Raw genomic sequence first — 17,949 nt, 5'->3', positions numbered from 1 at the left:
TGTTTTCTTCTGTTATGTGTGATCAGTCCACGGGTCATCATTACTTCTGGGATACCAATACCAAAGCAAAAGTACACGGATGACGGGAGGGATAGGCAGGCTCATTATACAGAAGGAACCACTGCCTGAAGAACCTTTCTCCCAAAAATAGCCTCCGAAGAAGCAAAAGTATCAAATTTGTAAAATTTGGAAAAAGTATGAAGCGAAGACCAAGTTGCAGCCTTGCAAATCTGCTCAACAGAGGCCTCATTCTTAAAGGCCCAAGTGGAAGCCACAGCTCTAGTGGAGTGGGCTGTAATTCTTTCAGGAGGCTGCTGTCCAGCAGTCTCATAGGCTAAACGTATTATGCTACGAAGCCAAAAAGAGAGAGAGGTAGCAGAAGCTTTTTGACCTCTCCTCTGTCCAGAATAAACGACAAACAGGGAAGAAGTTTGACGAAACTCTTTAGTTGCCTGCAAGTAGAACTTGAGGGCACGAACTACATCCAGATTGTGTAGAAGACGTTCCTTCTTTGAAGAAGGATTTGGACACAAAGATGGAACAACAATCTCTTGATTGATATTCCTGTTAGTAACTACCTTAGGTAAGAACCCAGGTTTAGTACGCAGAACTACCTTGTCTGAGTGAAAAATCAGATAAGGAGAATCACAATGTAATGCTGATAACTCAGAGACTCTTCGAGCCGAGGAAATAGCCATTAAAAACAGAACTTTCCAAGATAACAATTTTATATCAATGGAATGAAGGGGTTCAAACGGAACACCCTGTAAAACGTTAAGAACTAAGTTTAAACTCCATGGTGGAGCAACAGCTTTAAACACAGGCTTGATCCTAGTTAAAGCCTGACAAAAGGCCTGGACGTCTGGATTTTCTGACAGACGCCTGTGTAACAAGATGGACAGAGCTGAAATCTGTCCCTTTAATGAACTAGCCGATAAACCCTTTTCTAAGCCCTCTTGTAGAAAGGACAAGATCCTAGAGATCCTAACCTTACTCCAGGAGTAACGTTTGGATTCACACCAGTATAGGTATTTACGCCATATTTTATGGTAAATCTTTCTGGTAACAGGCTTCCTAGCCTGTATCAGGGTATCAATAACCGACTCAGAAAAACCACGTTTTGATAAAATCAAGCGTTCAATTTCCAAGCAGTCAGCTTCAGAGAAGTTAGATTTTGATGTTTGAACGGACCCTGTATCAGAAGGTCCTGTCTTAGAGGTAGAGACCAAGGCGGACAGGATGACATGTCCACTAGATCTGCATACCAAGTCCTGCGTGGCCATGCAGGTGCTATTAGAATCACTGATGCTCTCTCCTGTTTGATTTTGGCAATCAATCGAGGAAGCAGCGGGAAGGGTGGAAACACATAAGCCATCCCGAAGTTCCAAGGTGCTGTCAAAGCATCTATCAGAACCGCTCCCGGATCCCTGGATCTGGACCCGTAGTGAGGAAGTTTGGCGTTCTGGCGAGACGCCATGAGATCTATCTCTGGTTTGCCCCAACGTCGAAGTATTTGGGCAAAGACCTCCGGATGAAGTTCCCACTCCCCCGGATGAAAAGTCTGGCGACTCAAGAAATCCGCCTCCCAGTTCTCCACTCCCGGGATGTGGATTGCTGACAGGTGGCAAGAGTGAGACTCTGCCCATCGAATTATCTTTGATACTTCCATCATTGCTAGGGAGCTTTTTGTCCCTCCCTGATGGTTGATGTAAGCTACAGTCGTGATATTGTCCGACTGAAACCTGATGAACCCCCGAGTTGTTAATTGGGGCCAAGCCAGAAGGGCATTGAGAACTGCTCTCAATTCCAGAATGTTTATTGGAAGGAGACTCTCCTCCTGATTCCATAATCCCTGAGCCTTCAGAGAATTCCAGACAGCGCCCCAACCTAGTAGGCTGGCGTCTGTTGTTACAATTGTCCAGTCTGGCCTGCTGAATGGCATCCCCCTGGACAGGTGTGGCCGATGAAGCCACCATAGAAGAGAATTTCTGGTCTCTTGATTCAGATTCAGAGTAGGGGACAAATCTGAGTAATCCCCATTCCACTGACTTAGCATGCATAATTGCAGCGGTCTGAGGTGTAGGCGTGCAAAAGGTACTATGTCCATTGCCGCTACCATTAAGCCGATCACCTCCATGCATTGAGCTACTGACGGGTGTTGAATGGAATGAAGGACACGGCATGCATCTTGAAGTTTTGTTAACCTGTCCTCTGTCAGGTAAATCTTCATTTCTACAGAATCTATAAGAGTCCCCAAGAATGGAACTCTTGTGAGAGGAAAAAGAGAACTCTTCTTTTCGTTCACTTTCCATCCATGCGACCTTAGAAATGCCAGAACTAACTCTGTATGAGACTTGGCAGTTTGAAAGCTTGAAGCTTGTATTAGAATGTCGTCTAGATACGGAGCTACCGAAATCCCTCGCGGTCTTAGTACCGCCAGGAGGGCACCTAGAATCTTTGTGAAGATTCTTGGGGCCGTAGCCAATCCGAATGGAAGAGCTACAAACTGGTAGTGCCTGTCTAGGAAGGCAAACCGTAGATACCGGTGATGATCTTTGTGGATCGGTATGTGAAGGTAAGCATCTTTTAAATCCACTGTGGTCATGTACTGACCCTTTTGGATCATGGGCAAGATTGTCCGAATAGTTTCCATTTTGAACGATGGAACTCTTAGGAATTTGTTTAGAATCTTTAAATCTAAGATTGGTCTGAAAGTTCCCTCTTTTTTGGGAACCACAAACAGGTTTGAGTAGAACCCTTGTCCTTGTTCCGACCGCGGAACCGGATGGATCACTCCCATTAATAACAGATCTTGTACACAGCGTAGAAACGCTTCTTTCTTTATCTGGTTTGTTGACAATCTTGACAGATGAAATCTCCCTCTTGGGGGAGATAATTTGAAGTCTAGAAGGTATCCCTGAGATATGATCTCTAGCGCCCAGGGATCCTGAACATCTCTTGCCCAGGCCTGGGCGAAGAGAGAAAGTCTGCCCCCCACTAGATCCGGTCCCGGATCGGGGGCTCTCGGTTCATGCTGTCTTTGGGGCAGCAGCAGGTTTCCTGGCCTGTTTGCCCTTGTTCCAGGACTGGTTGGGCTTCCAGCCTTGCCTGTAACGAGCAACAGCTCCTTCCTGTTTTGGTGCAGTGGAGGTTGATGCTGCTCCTGTTTTGAAATTCCGAAAGGGACGAAAATTAGACTGTCTAGCCTTAGCTTTGGCTTTGTCTTGAGGTAGGGCGTGGCCCTTACCTCCTGTAATGTCAGCGATAATTTCTTTCAAACCGGGCCCAAATAAGGACTGCCCCTTGAAAGGTATATTAAGTAATTTGGACTTAGAAGTAACATCAGCTGACCAGGATTTTAGCCACAGTGCCCTACGTGCCTGTATGGCGAATCCTGAGTTCTTAGCCGTAAGTTTGGTTAAATGTACTACGGCCTCCGAAATGAATGAATTAGCTAGTTTAAGGACTCTAAGCCTGTCCATAATGTCGTCTAGCGTAGATGAACTAAGGTTCTCTTCCAGAGACTCAATCCAAAATGCTGCCGCAGCCGTAATCGGCGCGATACATGCAAGGGGTTGCAAAATAAAACCTTGTTGAACAAACATTTTCTTAAGGTAACCCTCCAATTTTTTATCCATTGGATCTGAAAAGGCACAGCTATCCTCCACCGGGATAGTGGTACGCTTAGCTAGAGTAGAAACTGCTCCCTCCACCTTAGGGACCGTTTGCCATAAGTCCCGAGTGGTGGCGTCTATTGGAAACATCTTTCTAAATATTGGAGGGGGTGAGAACGGCACACCGGGTCTATCCCACTCCTTAGTAACAATTTCAGTTAATCTCTTAGGTATAGGAAAAACGTCAGTACTCGCCGGTACCCGCAAAGTATTTATCCAACCTACATAGTTTCTCTGGTATTGCAACGGTGTTACAATCATTGAGAGCTGCTAAGACCTCCCCTAGTAATACACGGAGGTTCTCCAATTTAAATTTAAAATTTGAAATATCTGAATCCAATCTGTTTGGATCAGAACCGTCACCCACAGAATGAAGCTCTCCGTCCTCATGCTCTGCAAGCTGTGACGCAGTATCAGACATGGCCCTAGTATTGTCAGCGCACTCTGTTCTCACCCCAGAGTGATCACGCTTGCCTCTTAGTTCTGGTAATTTAGACAAAACTTCAGTCATAACAGTAGCCATATCTTGTAATGTTATCTGTAATGGCCGCCCAGATGTACTAGGCGCCATAATATCACGCACCTCCCGGGCGGGAGATGCAGGTACTGCCGCGTGAGGCGAGTTAGTCGGCATAACTCTCCCCTCGCAGATTGGTGAAATTTGTTCACATTGTACAGATTGACTTTTATTTAAAGTAGCATCAATACAGTTAGTACATAAATTTCTATTGGGCTCCACCTTGGCATTGGAACAAATGACACAGATATCCTCTGAGTCAGACATGTTTAACACACTAGCAATAACTTGCAACCTGGTTATAATCTTTTTTAGCAAAAACGTACTGTGCCTCAAAGAGGTACTTAAACGATTAAATGACAGTTGAGATAATGAACTGAGAACAGTTATAGCATCAACTTTAAAACAACACAACTTTTAGCAAAGGTTTTGTTCCCATTAGTAAGATAACATAACTAAATTTGACATAAAAATTATTGAGTAACGTCTTTATCCACAGTCAATATAAAAAATTCTCACAGCTCTGCTGAGAGAATGTACCTCCCTTCAAGAAGTTTGAAGACCCCTGAGATCTGTCAGAGATGAACCGGATCATGCAGGAAAAATAATAATAGCTGACTGGAAATTGTTGATGCGTAGCAAAGAGCGCCAAAAACGGCCCCTCCCTCTCACACACAGCAGTGAAGAGAAACGAAACTGTCACAATTCAAAATAAACTACTGCCAAGTGGAAAATAAAGCCCAAACATTTATTTACTCAGTACCTCAGCAATGTAAACGATTCTACATTCCAGCAAAAACGTTTAACATGATATAATACTTATTAAAAAGATTAGTGACCTTTAACAGAGTAGTTCCGGTGAAGTACCATTCCCAGAATACTGAAGTGTATACATACATGTCATTATAACGGTATAGCAGGATTTTCTCATCAATTCCATTCAGAAAATAAAAACTGCTACATACCTCAATGCAGATTCATCTGCCCCTGTCCCCTGATCTGAAGCTTTTACCTCCCTCAGATGGCCGAGAACAGCAATATGATCTTAACTACTCCGGTTAAAATCATAGTAAAAACTCTGGTAGATTCTTCCTCAAAGTCTGCCAGAGAAGTAATAACACGCTCCGGTGCTATTATAAAATAACAAACTTTTGATTGAAGTCATAAAAACTAAGTATAATCACCATAGTCCTCTCACACATCCTATCTAGTCGTTGGGTGCAAGAGAATGACTGGGACTGACGTAGAGGGGAGGAGCTATATGCAGCTCTGCTGGGTGAATCCTCTTGCATTTCCTGTTGGGGAGGAGTTATATCCCAGAAGTAATGATGACCCGTGGACTGATCACACATAACAGAAGAAAAGGGAAGAGAGACAGAGCAAAAGAGAGGGGGAGAGAGATAGCGCAAAAGAGTAGCGGGAGAGTTCAAAAGAGAAGGGGGAGAGAGCGCAAAAGAGAAGGGAGAGAGAGAGAGCAAAAGAGAGGGGGAGAGAGAGCAAAAGAGAGGGGGGAGAGAGAGAAAAAGAGTGGGGGAGAGAGAGAAAAAGAGAGAGGGGGAGAGAGAGCAAAAGAGAGGGGGGAGAGAGAGCAATAGTAAGCGGGAGAGAGAGAGAGCAAAAGAGAGGGATGGGGAGAAAGACAGAGCAAAAGAGGGGGGGGAGAGAGGGAGCAAAAGAGAGGGGGGGGAGAGAGAGAGAGCAAAAGAGAGGGGGGAGAGAGAGAGCAAAAGAGAGGGATGGAGAGAGAGCAAAAGAGAGGGATGGAGAGAAAGAGCAAAAAAAAGGGAAGAGAGACAGAGCAAAAGAGAGGGGGAGAGAGATAGCGCACAAGAGTAGTGGGAGAGAGTGCAAAAGAGAAGGGGGAGAGAGCGCAAAAGAGAGGGGGAGAGAGAGAGAGCAAAAGAGAGGGATGGAGAGAGAGCAAAAGAGAGGGATGGAGAGAAAGAGCAAAAAAAAGGGAAGAGAGACAGAGCAAAAGAGAGGGGGAGAGAGATAGCGCAAAAGAGTAGCGGGAGAGAGTTCAAAAGAGAAGGGGGAGAGAGCGCAAAAGAGAGGGGGAGAGAGAGAGAGCAAAAGAGAGGGGGAGAGAGAGCAAAAGAGAGGGGGGAGAGAGAGAGCAAAAGAGAGGGATGGAGAGAGAGCAAAAGAGAGGGATGGAGAGAAAGAGCAAAAAAAAGGGAAGAGAGACAGAGCAAAAGAGAGGGGGAGAGAGATAGCGCAAAAGAGTAGTGGGAGAGAGTGCAAAAGAGAAGGGGGAGAGAGCGCAAAAGAGAAGGGAGAGAGAGCGCAAAAGAGATGGGGAGAGAGAGAGAGCAAAAGAGAGGGGGAGAGAGAGAGAGAGCAAAAGAGAGGGGGAGAGAGAGAGAGCAAAAGAGAGGGGGAGAGAGAGCGCAAAAGTGAGGGGGGGGGGAGAGAGAGAGTGCAAGAGAGGGAGAGAGAGAGCGCGCAAGAGAGGGAGAGAGAGAGAGCGCAAGAGAGGGAGAGAGAGAGTGTGCATAAGAGAGGGAGAGAGAGCGCGCAAAAGAGGGGGGAGAGAGAGATAAAGAGAGGGGGAGAGAAAGCAAATGAGAGGGGAAGAGAGAGAAAACGAGAGGGGGGAGAGAGAGAAAAAGAGTGGGGGAGAGAGAGAAAAAGAGAGAGGGGGAGAGAGAGCAAAAGAGAGGGGGGAGAGAGAGCAATAGTAAGCGGGAGAGAGAGAGCAAAAGAGAGGGATGGGGAGAAAGACAGAGCAAAAGAGGGGGGGGGGAGAGAGGGAGCAAAAGAGAGGGGGGAGAGAGAGAGAGCAAAAGAGAGGGGGGAGAGAGAGAGCAAAAGAGAGGGATGGAGAGAGAGCAAAAGAGAGGGATGGAGAGAAAGAGCAAAAAAAAGGGAAGAGAGACAGAGCAAAAGAGAGGGGGAGAGAGATAGCGCAAAAGAGTAGCGGGAGAGAGTTCAAAAGAGAAGGGGGAGAGAGCGCAAAAGAGAAGGGAGAGAGAGAGAGCAAAAGAGAGGGGGAGAGAGAGCAAAAGAGAGGGGGGAGAGAGAGAAAAAGAGTGGGGGAGAGAGAGAAAAAGAGAGAGGGGGAGAGAGAGCAAAAGAGAGGGGGGAGAGAGAGCAATAGTAAGCGGGAGAGAGAGAGAGCAAAAGAGAGGGATGGGGAGAAAGACAGAGCAAAAGAGGGGGGGGAGAGAGGGAGCAAAAGAGAGGGGGGGGAGAGAGAGAGAGCAAAAGAGAGGGGGGAGAGAGAGAGCAAAAGAGAGGGATGGAGAGAGAGCAAAAGAGAGGGATGGAGAGAAAGAGCAAAAAAAAGGGAAGAGAGACAGAGCAAAAGAGAGGGGGAGAGAGATAGCGCAAAAGAGTAGTGGGAGAGAGTGCAAAAGAGAAGGGGGAGAGAGCGCAAAAGAGAGGGGGAGAGAGAGAGAGCAAAAGAGAGGGATGGAGAGAGAGCAAAAGAGAGGGATGGAGAGAAAGAGCAAAAAAAAGGGAAGAGAGACAGAGCAAAAGAGAGGGGGAGAGAGATAGCGCAAAAGAGTAGCGGGAGAGAGTTCAAAAGAGAAGGGGGAGAGAGCGCAAAAGAGAGGGGGAGAGAGAGAGAGCAAAAGAGAGGGGGAGAGAGAGCAAAAGAGAGGGGGGAGAGAGAGAGCAAAAGAGAGGGATGGAGAGAGAGCAAAAGAGAGGGATGGAGAGAAAGAGCAAAAAAAAGGGAAGAGAGACAGAGCAAAAGAGAGGGGGAGAGAGATAGCGCAAAAGAGTAGTGGGAGAGAGTGCAAAAGAGAAGGGGGAGAGAGCGCAAAAGAGAAGGGAGAGAGAGCGCAAAAGAGATGGGGAGAGAGAGAGAGCAAAAGAGAGGGGGAGAGAGAGAGAGAGCAAAAGAGAGGGGGAGAGAGAGAGAGCAAAAGAGAGGGGGAGAGAGAGCGCAAAAGTGAGGGGGGGGGGAGAGAGAGAGTGCAAGAGAGGGAGAGAGAGAGCGCGCAAGAGAGGGAGAGAGAGAGAGCGCAAGAGAGGGAGAGAGAGAGTGTGCATAAGAGAGGGAGAGAGAGCGCGCAAAAGAGGGGGGAGAGAGTGCAAAAGAGAGAGAGAACGCAAAAGAGACGGGGGAGAGAGCGTAAAAGAGAGCGGGAAAGAGAGCCCAAAAGAGAGCGGGGAGAGAAAGCAAAAGAGAGGGGGGAGAGAAAGCAAAAGAGAGGAGAGAGGGAGCAAAAGAGAGGGGGAGAGAGGGGGCGCAAAAGAGTAGCGGGAGAGAGTGCAAAAGAGATGGGGGAGAGAGCGCAAAAGAGAAGGGAGAGAGAGCGCAAAAGAGAAGGGGAGAGAGAGAGAGCAAAAGAGAGGGGGAGAGAGAGAGAGCAAAAGAGAGGGGGAGAGAGAGCGCAAAAGTGAGGGGGGGGGGAGAGAGAGAGCGCAAGAGAGGGAGAGAGAGAGCGCGCAAGAGAGGGAGAGAGAGAGAGCGCGCAAGAGAGGGAGAGAGAGAGAGCGCAAGAGAGGGAGAGAGAGAGAGAGAGAGAGTGTGCATAAGAGAGGGAGAGAGAGCGCGCAAAAGAGGGGGGAGAGAGTGCAAAAGAGAGAGAGAACGCAAAAGAGACGGGGAGAGAGCGTAAAAGAGAGCGGGAAAGAGAGCCCAAACGAGAGCGGGGAGAGAAAGCAAAAGAGAGGGGGGAGAGAAAGCAAAAGAGAGAAGGAGAGAGGGAGCAAAAGAGAGGGGGAGAGAGAGAACGCAAAAGAGAGGGGGAGAGAGGGGGCGCAAAAGAGGGGGGAGAGAGAGAGTGCAAAAGAGAGAGAGAATGCAAAAGAGAGGGGGGAGAGAGCGGGAAAGAGAGCGGGAAAGAGAGCCCAAAAGAGAGTGGGGAGAGAAAGCAAAAGAGAGGGGGGAGAGAAAGCAAAAGAGAGGGGGAGAGAGAGAACGGAAAAGAGAGGGGGAGAGAGAGCTCGCAAAAGAGGGGTGGAGAGAGAACGCAAAAGAGAGGGGGAGAGAGAGAGCAAAAGAGAGGGGGGAGCGAAAGCAAAAGAGAGGGGGGAGAGAAAGCAAAAGAGAGGGGGGAGAGAAAGCAAAAGAGAGGGGGGAGAGAAAGCAAAAGAGAGGGGGATGAGAGGGAGCAAAAGAGAGGGGGGAGAGAGCGCAAAAGAGAGGGGGGAGAAAGCGCAAAAGAGAGGGGGAAAGAGAGCGCAAAAGACAGGGGGAGAGAGAGCGTGCAAAAGAGAGAGAGAGAGAGAACACGCAAAAGAGAGGGGGAGAGAGGGGACGCAAAAGAGGGGGGAGAGAGAGAGCGTAAAAGAGAGCGGGAAAGAGAGCCCAAAAGAGAGCGGGGAGAGAAAGAAAAAGAGAGGGGGAGAGAAAGCAAAAGAGAGGGGGAGAGAGGGAGCAAAAGAGAGGGGGAGAGAGAGAACGCAAAAGAGAGGGGGAGAGAGTGGGCGCAAAATAGGGGGGGAGAGAGCAAAAGAGAGGGGGAGAGAGAGAGCAAAAGAGAGGGGAGAGAGAGAACGGAAAAGAGAGGGGGAGAGAGAGTGCAAAAGAGACTGGGGAGAGAGTGCAAAAGAGACTGGGGAGAGAAAGCAAAAGAGAGGGGGGAGAGAAAGCAAAAGAGAGGGGGGAGAGAAAGCAAAAGAGAGGGGGATGAGAGGGAGCAAAAGAGAGGGGGAGAGAGGGAGCAAAAGAGAGGGGGAGAGAGAGAGCAAAAGAGAGGTGGAGCGAGAGAGAGCGCAAAAGAGAGGGGGAGAGAGAGCAAAAGAGAGGGAGAAGAGAGAGCAAAAGAGAGGGGGAGAGAGAGAGCAAAAGAGAGGGGGAGAGAGAGAGCAAAAGAGAGGTGGAGCGAGAGAGAGAGAGAGCAAAAGAGAGGTGGAGCGTGAGAGAGCGCAAAAGAGAGGGGGAGAGAGCACAAAAGATAGGGGGAGAGAGAGCAAGGGGTGGGACCGCTGTACTTCAAAACATGGCCCGTGTAAACGGGCTTTAGGACTAGTATAAAATAAATCATTGGTGTTTAATTTAAAGGGATGTGAAACTTAACAATTTTCTCTTGTGATTCAGACAGAGAATACCATTTTTAAAGTTTCCAATTTATTTCTATTATCAAATTTGCTTTCTTCCCATGGTATTCTTTGTAGGTGTCTGGAGCACTAAATGACAGGAAATAGTGCTGCCATCTAGCAAATGGATAACATTCTAGAAAAAACTACTGCCATAAAGTTCTCCAGAAGTGGGCCGGCTTCTGGGCTTATGTCCTTGCTTATCAACAAAAGATACCAAGAAAACAAAGAACAATTGATAATAGAAGTAAATTAGAAAGATGTTTAAAATTGCATGCTCTGTCTGAATCAGGAAAGAAACATTTTGGGGTTCATATTCCTTTAACATAATTAATAGATATACTTTAAAATTATTCTTACATTTGATATGAAACTTATAGATAACTAAACTGCACACTGGTATAAAGATTTTAGTGCTTCTGTCTGGTAAAAGCACTGAATAAAGCTTTATACACTATGACGGATTGTGGATATTTATATATGCTTTCCCATAACTCTGTATCAGTCACATTGCCCAAGAGAGTGATTTTAATAATATAAGGAACTATGTTTAGCTGCCACTAATGAACCATAAAATATGTACAACTTAAAAAGGGAAAATATTACCGTTACATTTATCAATCTGTACACATTTTTAAAAGCATGAGACAATTTTAAAGATACATACTTTTCTTTTTTACTGCCGACCTCGCGAGATGTATATTGATCACCATAGTCAACTAAATGAAGCAGACGAGAAAAAATGTTTATTTTGTTTCCTATAAATAAATCTTCTTTCTGTAGGCCATCATATTTTGTTCGTCTTAAAAAGACACGATGATTCTTCACGTCATACTGCAAAAAATCAAATAAAATAAAAAATGTAGGAAACATTAAAAACTGTTGTTTCAACAGCTTATTTCAAATAACTGAACTATTATCAGAATCAAGCTTTACATGCACATTGTAAAATGATTGTTTCAGATACTTACACACAAAACATTAAAATGCACTTAAATTACTAAGAATATGCAAGTATGTGACTTGCAGTAAAGTTTAGTTAAAATGCAGAGGGCTTAGTATGTGATACTGATATTGAAATTTAGTAGCATGAGTTGCCATATGGTTTAATAACTATGGCTTATTTGAAAGGTCATCCTTGCAACACTCAATGCACATTTAATCAGATGTAGTAGACCGAGCGCTAGTAATACGATGCCTTAAGCTCACTGGCAAGAGCCCCCTAGTGGGCTTGGGAAAGAGACTAACTAAACTGAGTGAGTGAGCGCTTACAGCTTAAAAGGCTAAGTAGTTTGTATAAAACAGTTTAATACAAGCAATAAAACAATATAAATAATACAGTGATTCAGTTAAAACAATTTTACATATTACATGGATCCATGGGGAACATATAAAAACAAACCTAAAATACAATGTGCGTTCAGAACATCGTAAAATAATGAATGATCACAATATGAAACAGACAAGTCTCACATACAACGGATAATACTAGTGTCGAATATGACCTAGTGGGGTCACAAATCCATCAACTATCGTTGGCTGGGCGCTGATCACATAAGTAAAATTAAATATAGACAGATGATGCAACGTGTCTATAATTAGACGTGAAAAATTACACAAATGGTGTGGAAAAATTGTGAAAAATGTGTGAAAAATAAATGTCCAAAATTAGTGTCCAAACAAAATAAGTTCCAAATTAGATATATCCAGTGTGGGTAATAAGCATATGGTGCCAAAAAAATAGTTCCCTAGAAGCAAAATTTGTGATGAGTTGTAGAAAAATTTAAAAACAAATCGTGAAGAATACAAATTGAGAAACCATGATTCAAAAATGAGAAATATAAAAACAAAATCCAAAAAAATGTCTTCAAAACCTGTGGAAAAAAGGAGAAATAATAGTGCAATAACGTTTTTACAATCCAAATGATGATTAGAAATAAGCTCACCAGTATGTCAACGCGTTTCGGCCTTCCTGGCCTTTATCAAGACTTTATCAAGATAGTATTAAACTGTTTTATACAAACTACTTAACCTTTTAAGCTGTAAGCGCTCACTCACTCAGTTTAGTTACTCAATGCACATTTAATCACTGCCTACATCATAGTACACATACTCTGTAGCGTCCAAACGTTTCTAACAGTGGCAACACTGATTATTTTTTTTTCATTCAAAAGTGCTGCAGGGGTATTGCAAGGTTGCAAAAAGACCAGGGCTATATGCAATTCTCCTTTCCCTAAACCCACAACAGGACACATACACTCAATACCAGCCTGCCCCCACCCCACAATATGTATTTCTCACAACCCATTGATTTTAAACCCCCTTGGCTGCCAGTAACACACACAGAGCAATGATTCCAGCAACTTTATCCCTGCAACAAACAAAGATGGAAAAACAAAATGTATGCTTACCTAATAAATGTATTTCTTTCCGGATATGGGGAATCCACAACATCATTCAACTCAACTAGTGGGAATATCACTCCTGGCCAGCAGGAGGAGGCAAAGAGCACCACAGCAAAGCTGTAAAGTGTCGCTCCCCTACCCACAACCCCCAGTCATTCTCTTTGCCTTCGATGCAAGGAGAAGGTGAAGTTTTTGATGTCTGATTTTTCCCCAGTCATTCGACCGAAGGGAAATGGAAAAAGAATAACACAAAGGTGTATAGGTACCCGAGGTTTAGTCAAACATAACTGTCTTAATAAAGGGTGGGGTCGTGGACTCTTCATATCTGGAAAGAAAGACATTTATCGGGTAAGCATAAATTTTGTTTTGAATTACTAGTGGGAACTAATGTTTTGAATTACTAGTGGGAACTAATACCCAAGCTAAAGAACACAGAATGAACAGGGAGGGAGAACAAGACAGGCAGACCTAAACAGAAGGCACCACCGCTTGAAGAACCTTTTTCCCAAAAGAGGCCTCAACCGAGGCAAAAGTATCAAATTTGGAAAATTTGGAAAAAGTATACAGAGAGGACCAAGTTGCAGCCTTGCAAAGCTGTTCCACAGAAGCTTCATCTTTGAAAGCCCAAGAAGAGGAGACAGCCATGTGGAATGAGCTGTTATTCTCTCAGGAGGCTGCTGTCCAGCAGTCTCATAAGCAAAACAAATCATACTTCTCAACCAGAGGGAAAGAGAAGTAGCAGTAGCCTTCTGCCCTTTACGCATTCCTGAGACACAAACAAACAGGGCAGAAGACTGGCGAAAATCCTTAGTCGCCTGTAGGTAGAATTTTAGAGCATGTACAACATCCAAGTTGTGCAACAGACATTATTTATGAGATGGAGGATTGGGACAGAGAGAAGGAACAACAATTACCTGAATTATATTTCTATCCGAAACCACTTTAGGAGGAAACCCCAATTTAGTACAAAGAAATCGCCTTATCCGCATGAAAGATAAGGTAAGGTGAATCACACTGCAAAGCCGAGAGTTCTGAAACTCTTCAAGCAGAAGAGATAGCAATAAGAAACAAAACCTTCCAAGATAGCAACTGTGGCAAGGCCAAACGGAAGAGTCTATGGAATGCATTGGCTCAAACGGAGCCTGCTGCAAAACTTTAAGAACAAGATTAAGGCTCCAAAGAGGAGCAACAGCTTTACAAACAGGCCTGATTCTGACCAGGGCCTGAAAAATCCACCAGACACTTGTGTAACAAAATAGAGAATGCAGAAATCTGACCTTTCAGAGAGCTGACTGACAACCCTTCATGGAAAAAAGACAAAATTCTAGGAATCCTGACCCTACTCCAAGAGTAGCCCTTAGATTTACACCAATAAAGGTATTTACGCCATACCTTATGGTAAATGTTTCGAGTAACAGGATTAAGAGCCTGGATCATGGTCTCAATGACCATGCTTAGACAGAACTAAGTGTTCAATCTCCAAATAGTCAGCTTCAGAGAAACGAGATTTGGATGGAGGAATGGACCCTGAATTAGAAGGTCCTTCCTCAGAGGTTACCTCCAAGGTGGGCGAGAAAACATCTTCAATAGGTCTGCATACCAGATCCTGCGAGACCATGTAGGAGCTATTACAATTACCGATACTCTCTCTTGTTTGATACGAGCAATAACTCCTGGAACGAGCGCAAACAGAGGAAACAGGTATGCTAGACTGAAATCCCAAGGAACCCGCCAGAGCATCTATCAGAGCAGCCTGAGGATCTTTAGACCTTGAACCGTACCTTGGAAGCTTGGCGTTCTGCTGAGACGCCATCAGATCCAACTCCGGAACCCCCCATTTGAGGGTTAACCTGGAGACCACCTCCAGATGGAGAGCCCACTCCTCGGGATGAAATGTCTGTCTGCTCAGGAAATCTGTTTCCCAGTTGTCCACTCCAGGAATGTGGATGGCAGATAAACAATTGTGAGCGTCTGCCCACTGAATAATCCATGACACCTCCATGGCAAAGGAACTCCGAGTTCCTCCTTGGTGGTTGATATAAGCCCCTGAGGTGATGTTGTCCGACTGAAACCTGATAAAGCGGGCTAAGGACAATTGAGGCCAAGCCATCAGAGCATTGTAAATCATTGTAAATCACTCTCAATTCCAAAATGTTTATGGGGAGAGCAGACTCCTCCCGAGTCCATAGTCCCTGCACCTACAAGTCCCAGACTGCTCGACAGCCTGTCAGTAAGGTGGCTTTCTGCTCCCCAGCCTAGCAGAAAGCCACCACAGGAGAGAATCTATTGTCGACTGGTCTAGATCTATCCTCTGAAAACAGATCCAAATGGTCTCTGTTCCATTGCCTGAGCATGCATAATTGCAGAGCTCTCAAATGGAATCGAGCAAAGGGAATGATGTCCATGGAAGCGACCATCAGACCAATTACCTCCATACATTGAGCCACTGTTGGCCGAACAGTAGACTGAAGAGAGAGGCAAGCGGAGAGAATTTTGGATTTATTGACCTTCGTCATAAAAATTTTAATAGATAGGGAATCTATTATGGTCCCTAAGACAACCACCCTTGTAGCTGGAACAAGGGAACTCTTTTCCAGATTCACTTTCCAACCATGGGAATGTAGAAAAGACAACAAGATCTATGTATGAGAGTTTGCTTGTTGAAAACATTGCGCCTGAACCAATATGTCGTCCAGGTATGGTGCCACTGCAATTCCCCGAGACCCGATTACTGCCAAGAGAGCCCCCAGAACCTTTGAGAAAAATCTGGGAGCTGTGGCAAGGCTAAATGGAAGAGTCACAAACAAAGTGTTTGTCTAGAAAAGCGAATCTCAGGAATTTGTGATGATCCCTGTGGATGGGAACATGAAGATACACGTCCTTCAGGTCTATGGTCATCATGAACTGACCCTCTTGGACCAAAGGAAGAATGGAACTAATGGTTTCCATTTTGAAGGACGGTACCCTAAGAAATTGTAGAGGCACTTTAGGTCTAAAATGGGTCAAAAAGTTCCATCTTTTCTGGGAACCACAAACAGATTTGAATAGAATCCTAGACCCTGTTCCCTTACTGGAACTGGAATAATCACTCCCAGGGAGGAAATGTCCTGAATGCAGTTGTTTTTACCTGGTCTACAGATAATCTTGAGAGGTGGAATCTGCCCCTGGGAGGGAACGTTTTGGATTCTATTTTGTAACCTTGAGATACTATTCCACAGCCCAAGGATCTGGGACATCTCGTCTCCACGCTTGACAAAACAGGAAAAGTCTGCCACCCCTTGATCCGAACCCAGACCCGGGGGTCGACCCTTCATGTTGACTTAGACTCAGCTGAGGGTTTCTTTGATTGCTTTCCCTTATTCCAAGACTGATTGGCTTCCGAGAAGACTTGAACTTATCCTGCTTGGAAGAGGGAGAGGAAGACTTTTGACCTTTGAAGCTACGAAATGAATGAAAATTAATTTGATGTCCTTTGAGTCTGTTCTTCTTGTCTTGCGGTAGAAAAGACCTGTCAGACCCGGTCTGAACAAGGTTTTCCTCTTGTAAGGAAGCGTCAGAAGCTTGGACTTAGAGGTAACATCAGCTGACCAAGATTTTAGCCACAATGCCCTGCGGGCTAGGACAGTGAAGCCAGACATCTTGGCTCCCAGTCTAATAACTTGCATGTTAGCATCAGAAACAAAGTTATTATTATTATTATTATCGGTTATTTGTAGAGCACCAACAGATTCCACAAACACTAATGAACTGGCTAGTTTGAGAGCCTTAATTCTATCTTGTATCTCCTCCAACGGAGTCTCAACTAAAATTCAGACAAGGCATTGCACCAATAAGATACAGCACTTGCTACTGGGGCAATACAAACTACAGGTTGCCATTGAATACCTTGATGAACATACATCTTCTTCAATTAAGCTTCCAGATTTTTGCCCGTGGGATCCTTAAAGGAGCAGCTATCCTCTATAGGGATCGTAGTTCTCTTAGCCAGGGTAGAAATAGCCCTTTCTACTTTAGGCACCAAGCGCCAAGAATCTTTAATGGAGTCAGCAACAGGAAACATCTTTTTAAATACGGGAGATGGGAAAAAAGGAATCCCTGGCTTCTCCCATTCCTGTGAAACAATCTCCGTCACACGGTCTGTGACAGGAAAAACCTCCATAGAGGAAGGAACATCATAGTATTTATTAAGTTTGCTAGACTTCTTAGGGTTGACAACGACAGAAGTATCAGAGTCGTCTAAAGTAGACAATACCTCCTTTAACAGTACACAAAGGTGTTCAAGCTTAAATCTGAAGTTTACTTCTTCAGTATCAGATGAAGGAATAATACTGTCCGAATCTGAGATTTCAGTCTCAGAGGCTACCGGTGTATCCTCCTCATCAGACTTATGAGGGAGGGCAACCTGCGTAGCAGTAGGTGGAACAGAAACCTTACTATCTGAATGTCTAATTTTCCTCTTGCGTTTTCCCAGCATAGGAAAAGCAGATAATGCCGCAGATACCTCAGAAGATACCTGTGCAGCAAAATCTGCAGGCAATTAAACTCCTCCAGGAGGCTGAGAGAAACTGCAGGGCACTATATGTGACGCCATAGAGGCTTGGGATATTTAAGGAGAAAGCTGTGGCATTGCCTGAACAGCATCATCCTGAGAGACATTGGGCTCAGAGGGCAACAATTTATCTTTAAATTGAAGTGTTCTAGCTAAGCATGCAGCACAGAATTGCATAGGCAAAACAATTTGTGCCTCTAGGCATAACAAGCATTTGTCAAAAAACACAGAGTCTTGGTCCATGTCCATAATACTAAATAAAAAATTCCCCAAATTGTAGAACTTTTTTAAATACACTGTCACTTTATGAATTTTTAACACCACGATTTGGCTGCCAGAAGTCTCTAAAACGATTGTATAGTAGATCGACACTGAAGAGACTAAAATTCAATGACGTTGCTCCGCTCCGTGAATATCTGACAGTAGAGAGAAGTCACATGACCGGCAGTAAAAGGTGCACGTTTCCCTCTGCCTACAACATAAGATGCAAGTAGCTGCAGCTGGTTTCAAACTCAAGCAGTTTGTCAGTTAGCCTGTTCTAGCTAAGCAAGCAAAGAACATCAACTGCCAAATTTTAAGTTTATACATAAATCCCTGTATAAAACATAAGCCACACACATACTAATAAAGTATTTCAACAAAATTAGCCCAAAGAGGAAAAATGTCCCAATAAAGGGAAGATTAACCCCTAGTTTCAACATACATAATGTGCCTGCCCACTGCCAAAGAAAAACAGAATTTATGCTTACCTGATAAATTACTTTCTCTTGTGATGTATCGAGTCCACGGATTCATCCTTTACTTGTG

General features: G+C 44.7%; 1 protein-coding gene across 1 annotated transcript in view; it reads right to left on the bottom strand.

Annotated features, from left to right (window-relative positions):
• NME7 (NME/NM23 family member 7) overlaps positions 1-17,949 on the bottom strand; it is a 682,167-nt gene that overhangs the window by 461,556 nt on the left and 202,662 nt on the right. Inside the window, exon 3 of the mRNA XM_053706509.1 lies at positions 10,856-11,022. Within this exon, the coding sequence (XP_053562484.1) occupies positions 10,856-11,022 (167 nt within the window). The remainder of the gene's footprint in view (positions 1-10,855; positions 11,023-17,949) is intronic.

This window comes from Bombina bombina, chromosome 3 (genome assembly GCF_027579735.1).
Source record: "Bombina bombina isolate aBomBom1 chromosome 3, aBomBom1.pri, whole genome shotgun sequence".
In the NCBI taxonomy this organism is placed as follows: Eukaryota; Metazoa; Chordata; class Amphibia; order Anura; family Bombinatoridae; genus Bombina; species Bombina bombina.
Note: the sequence above shows the minus strand (reverse complement) of the source record. Positions and strands in the feature narration are given on the sequence as shown.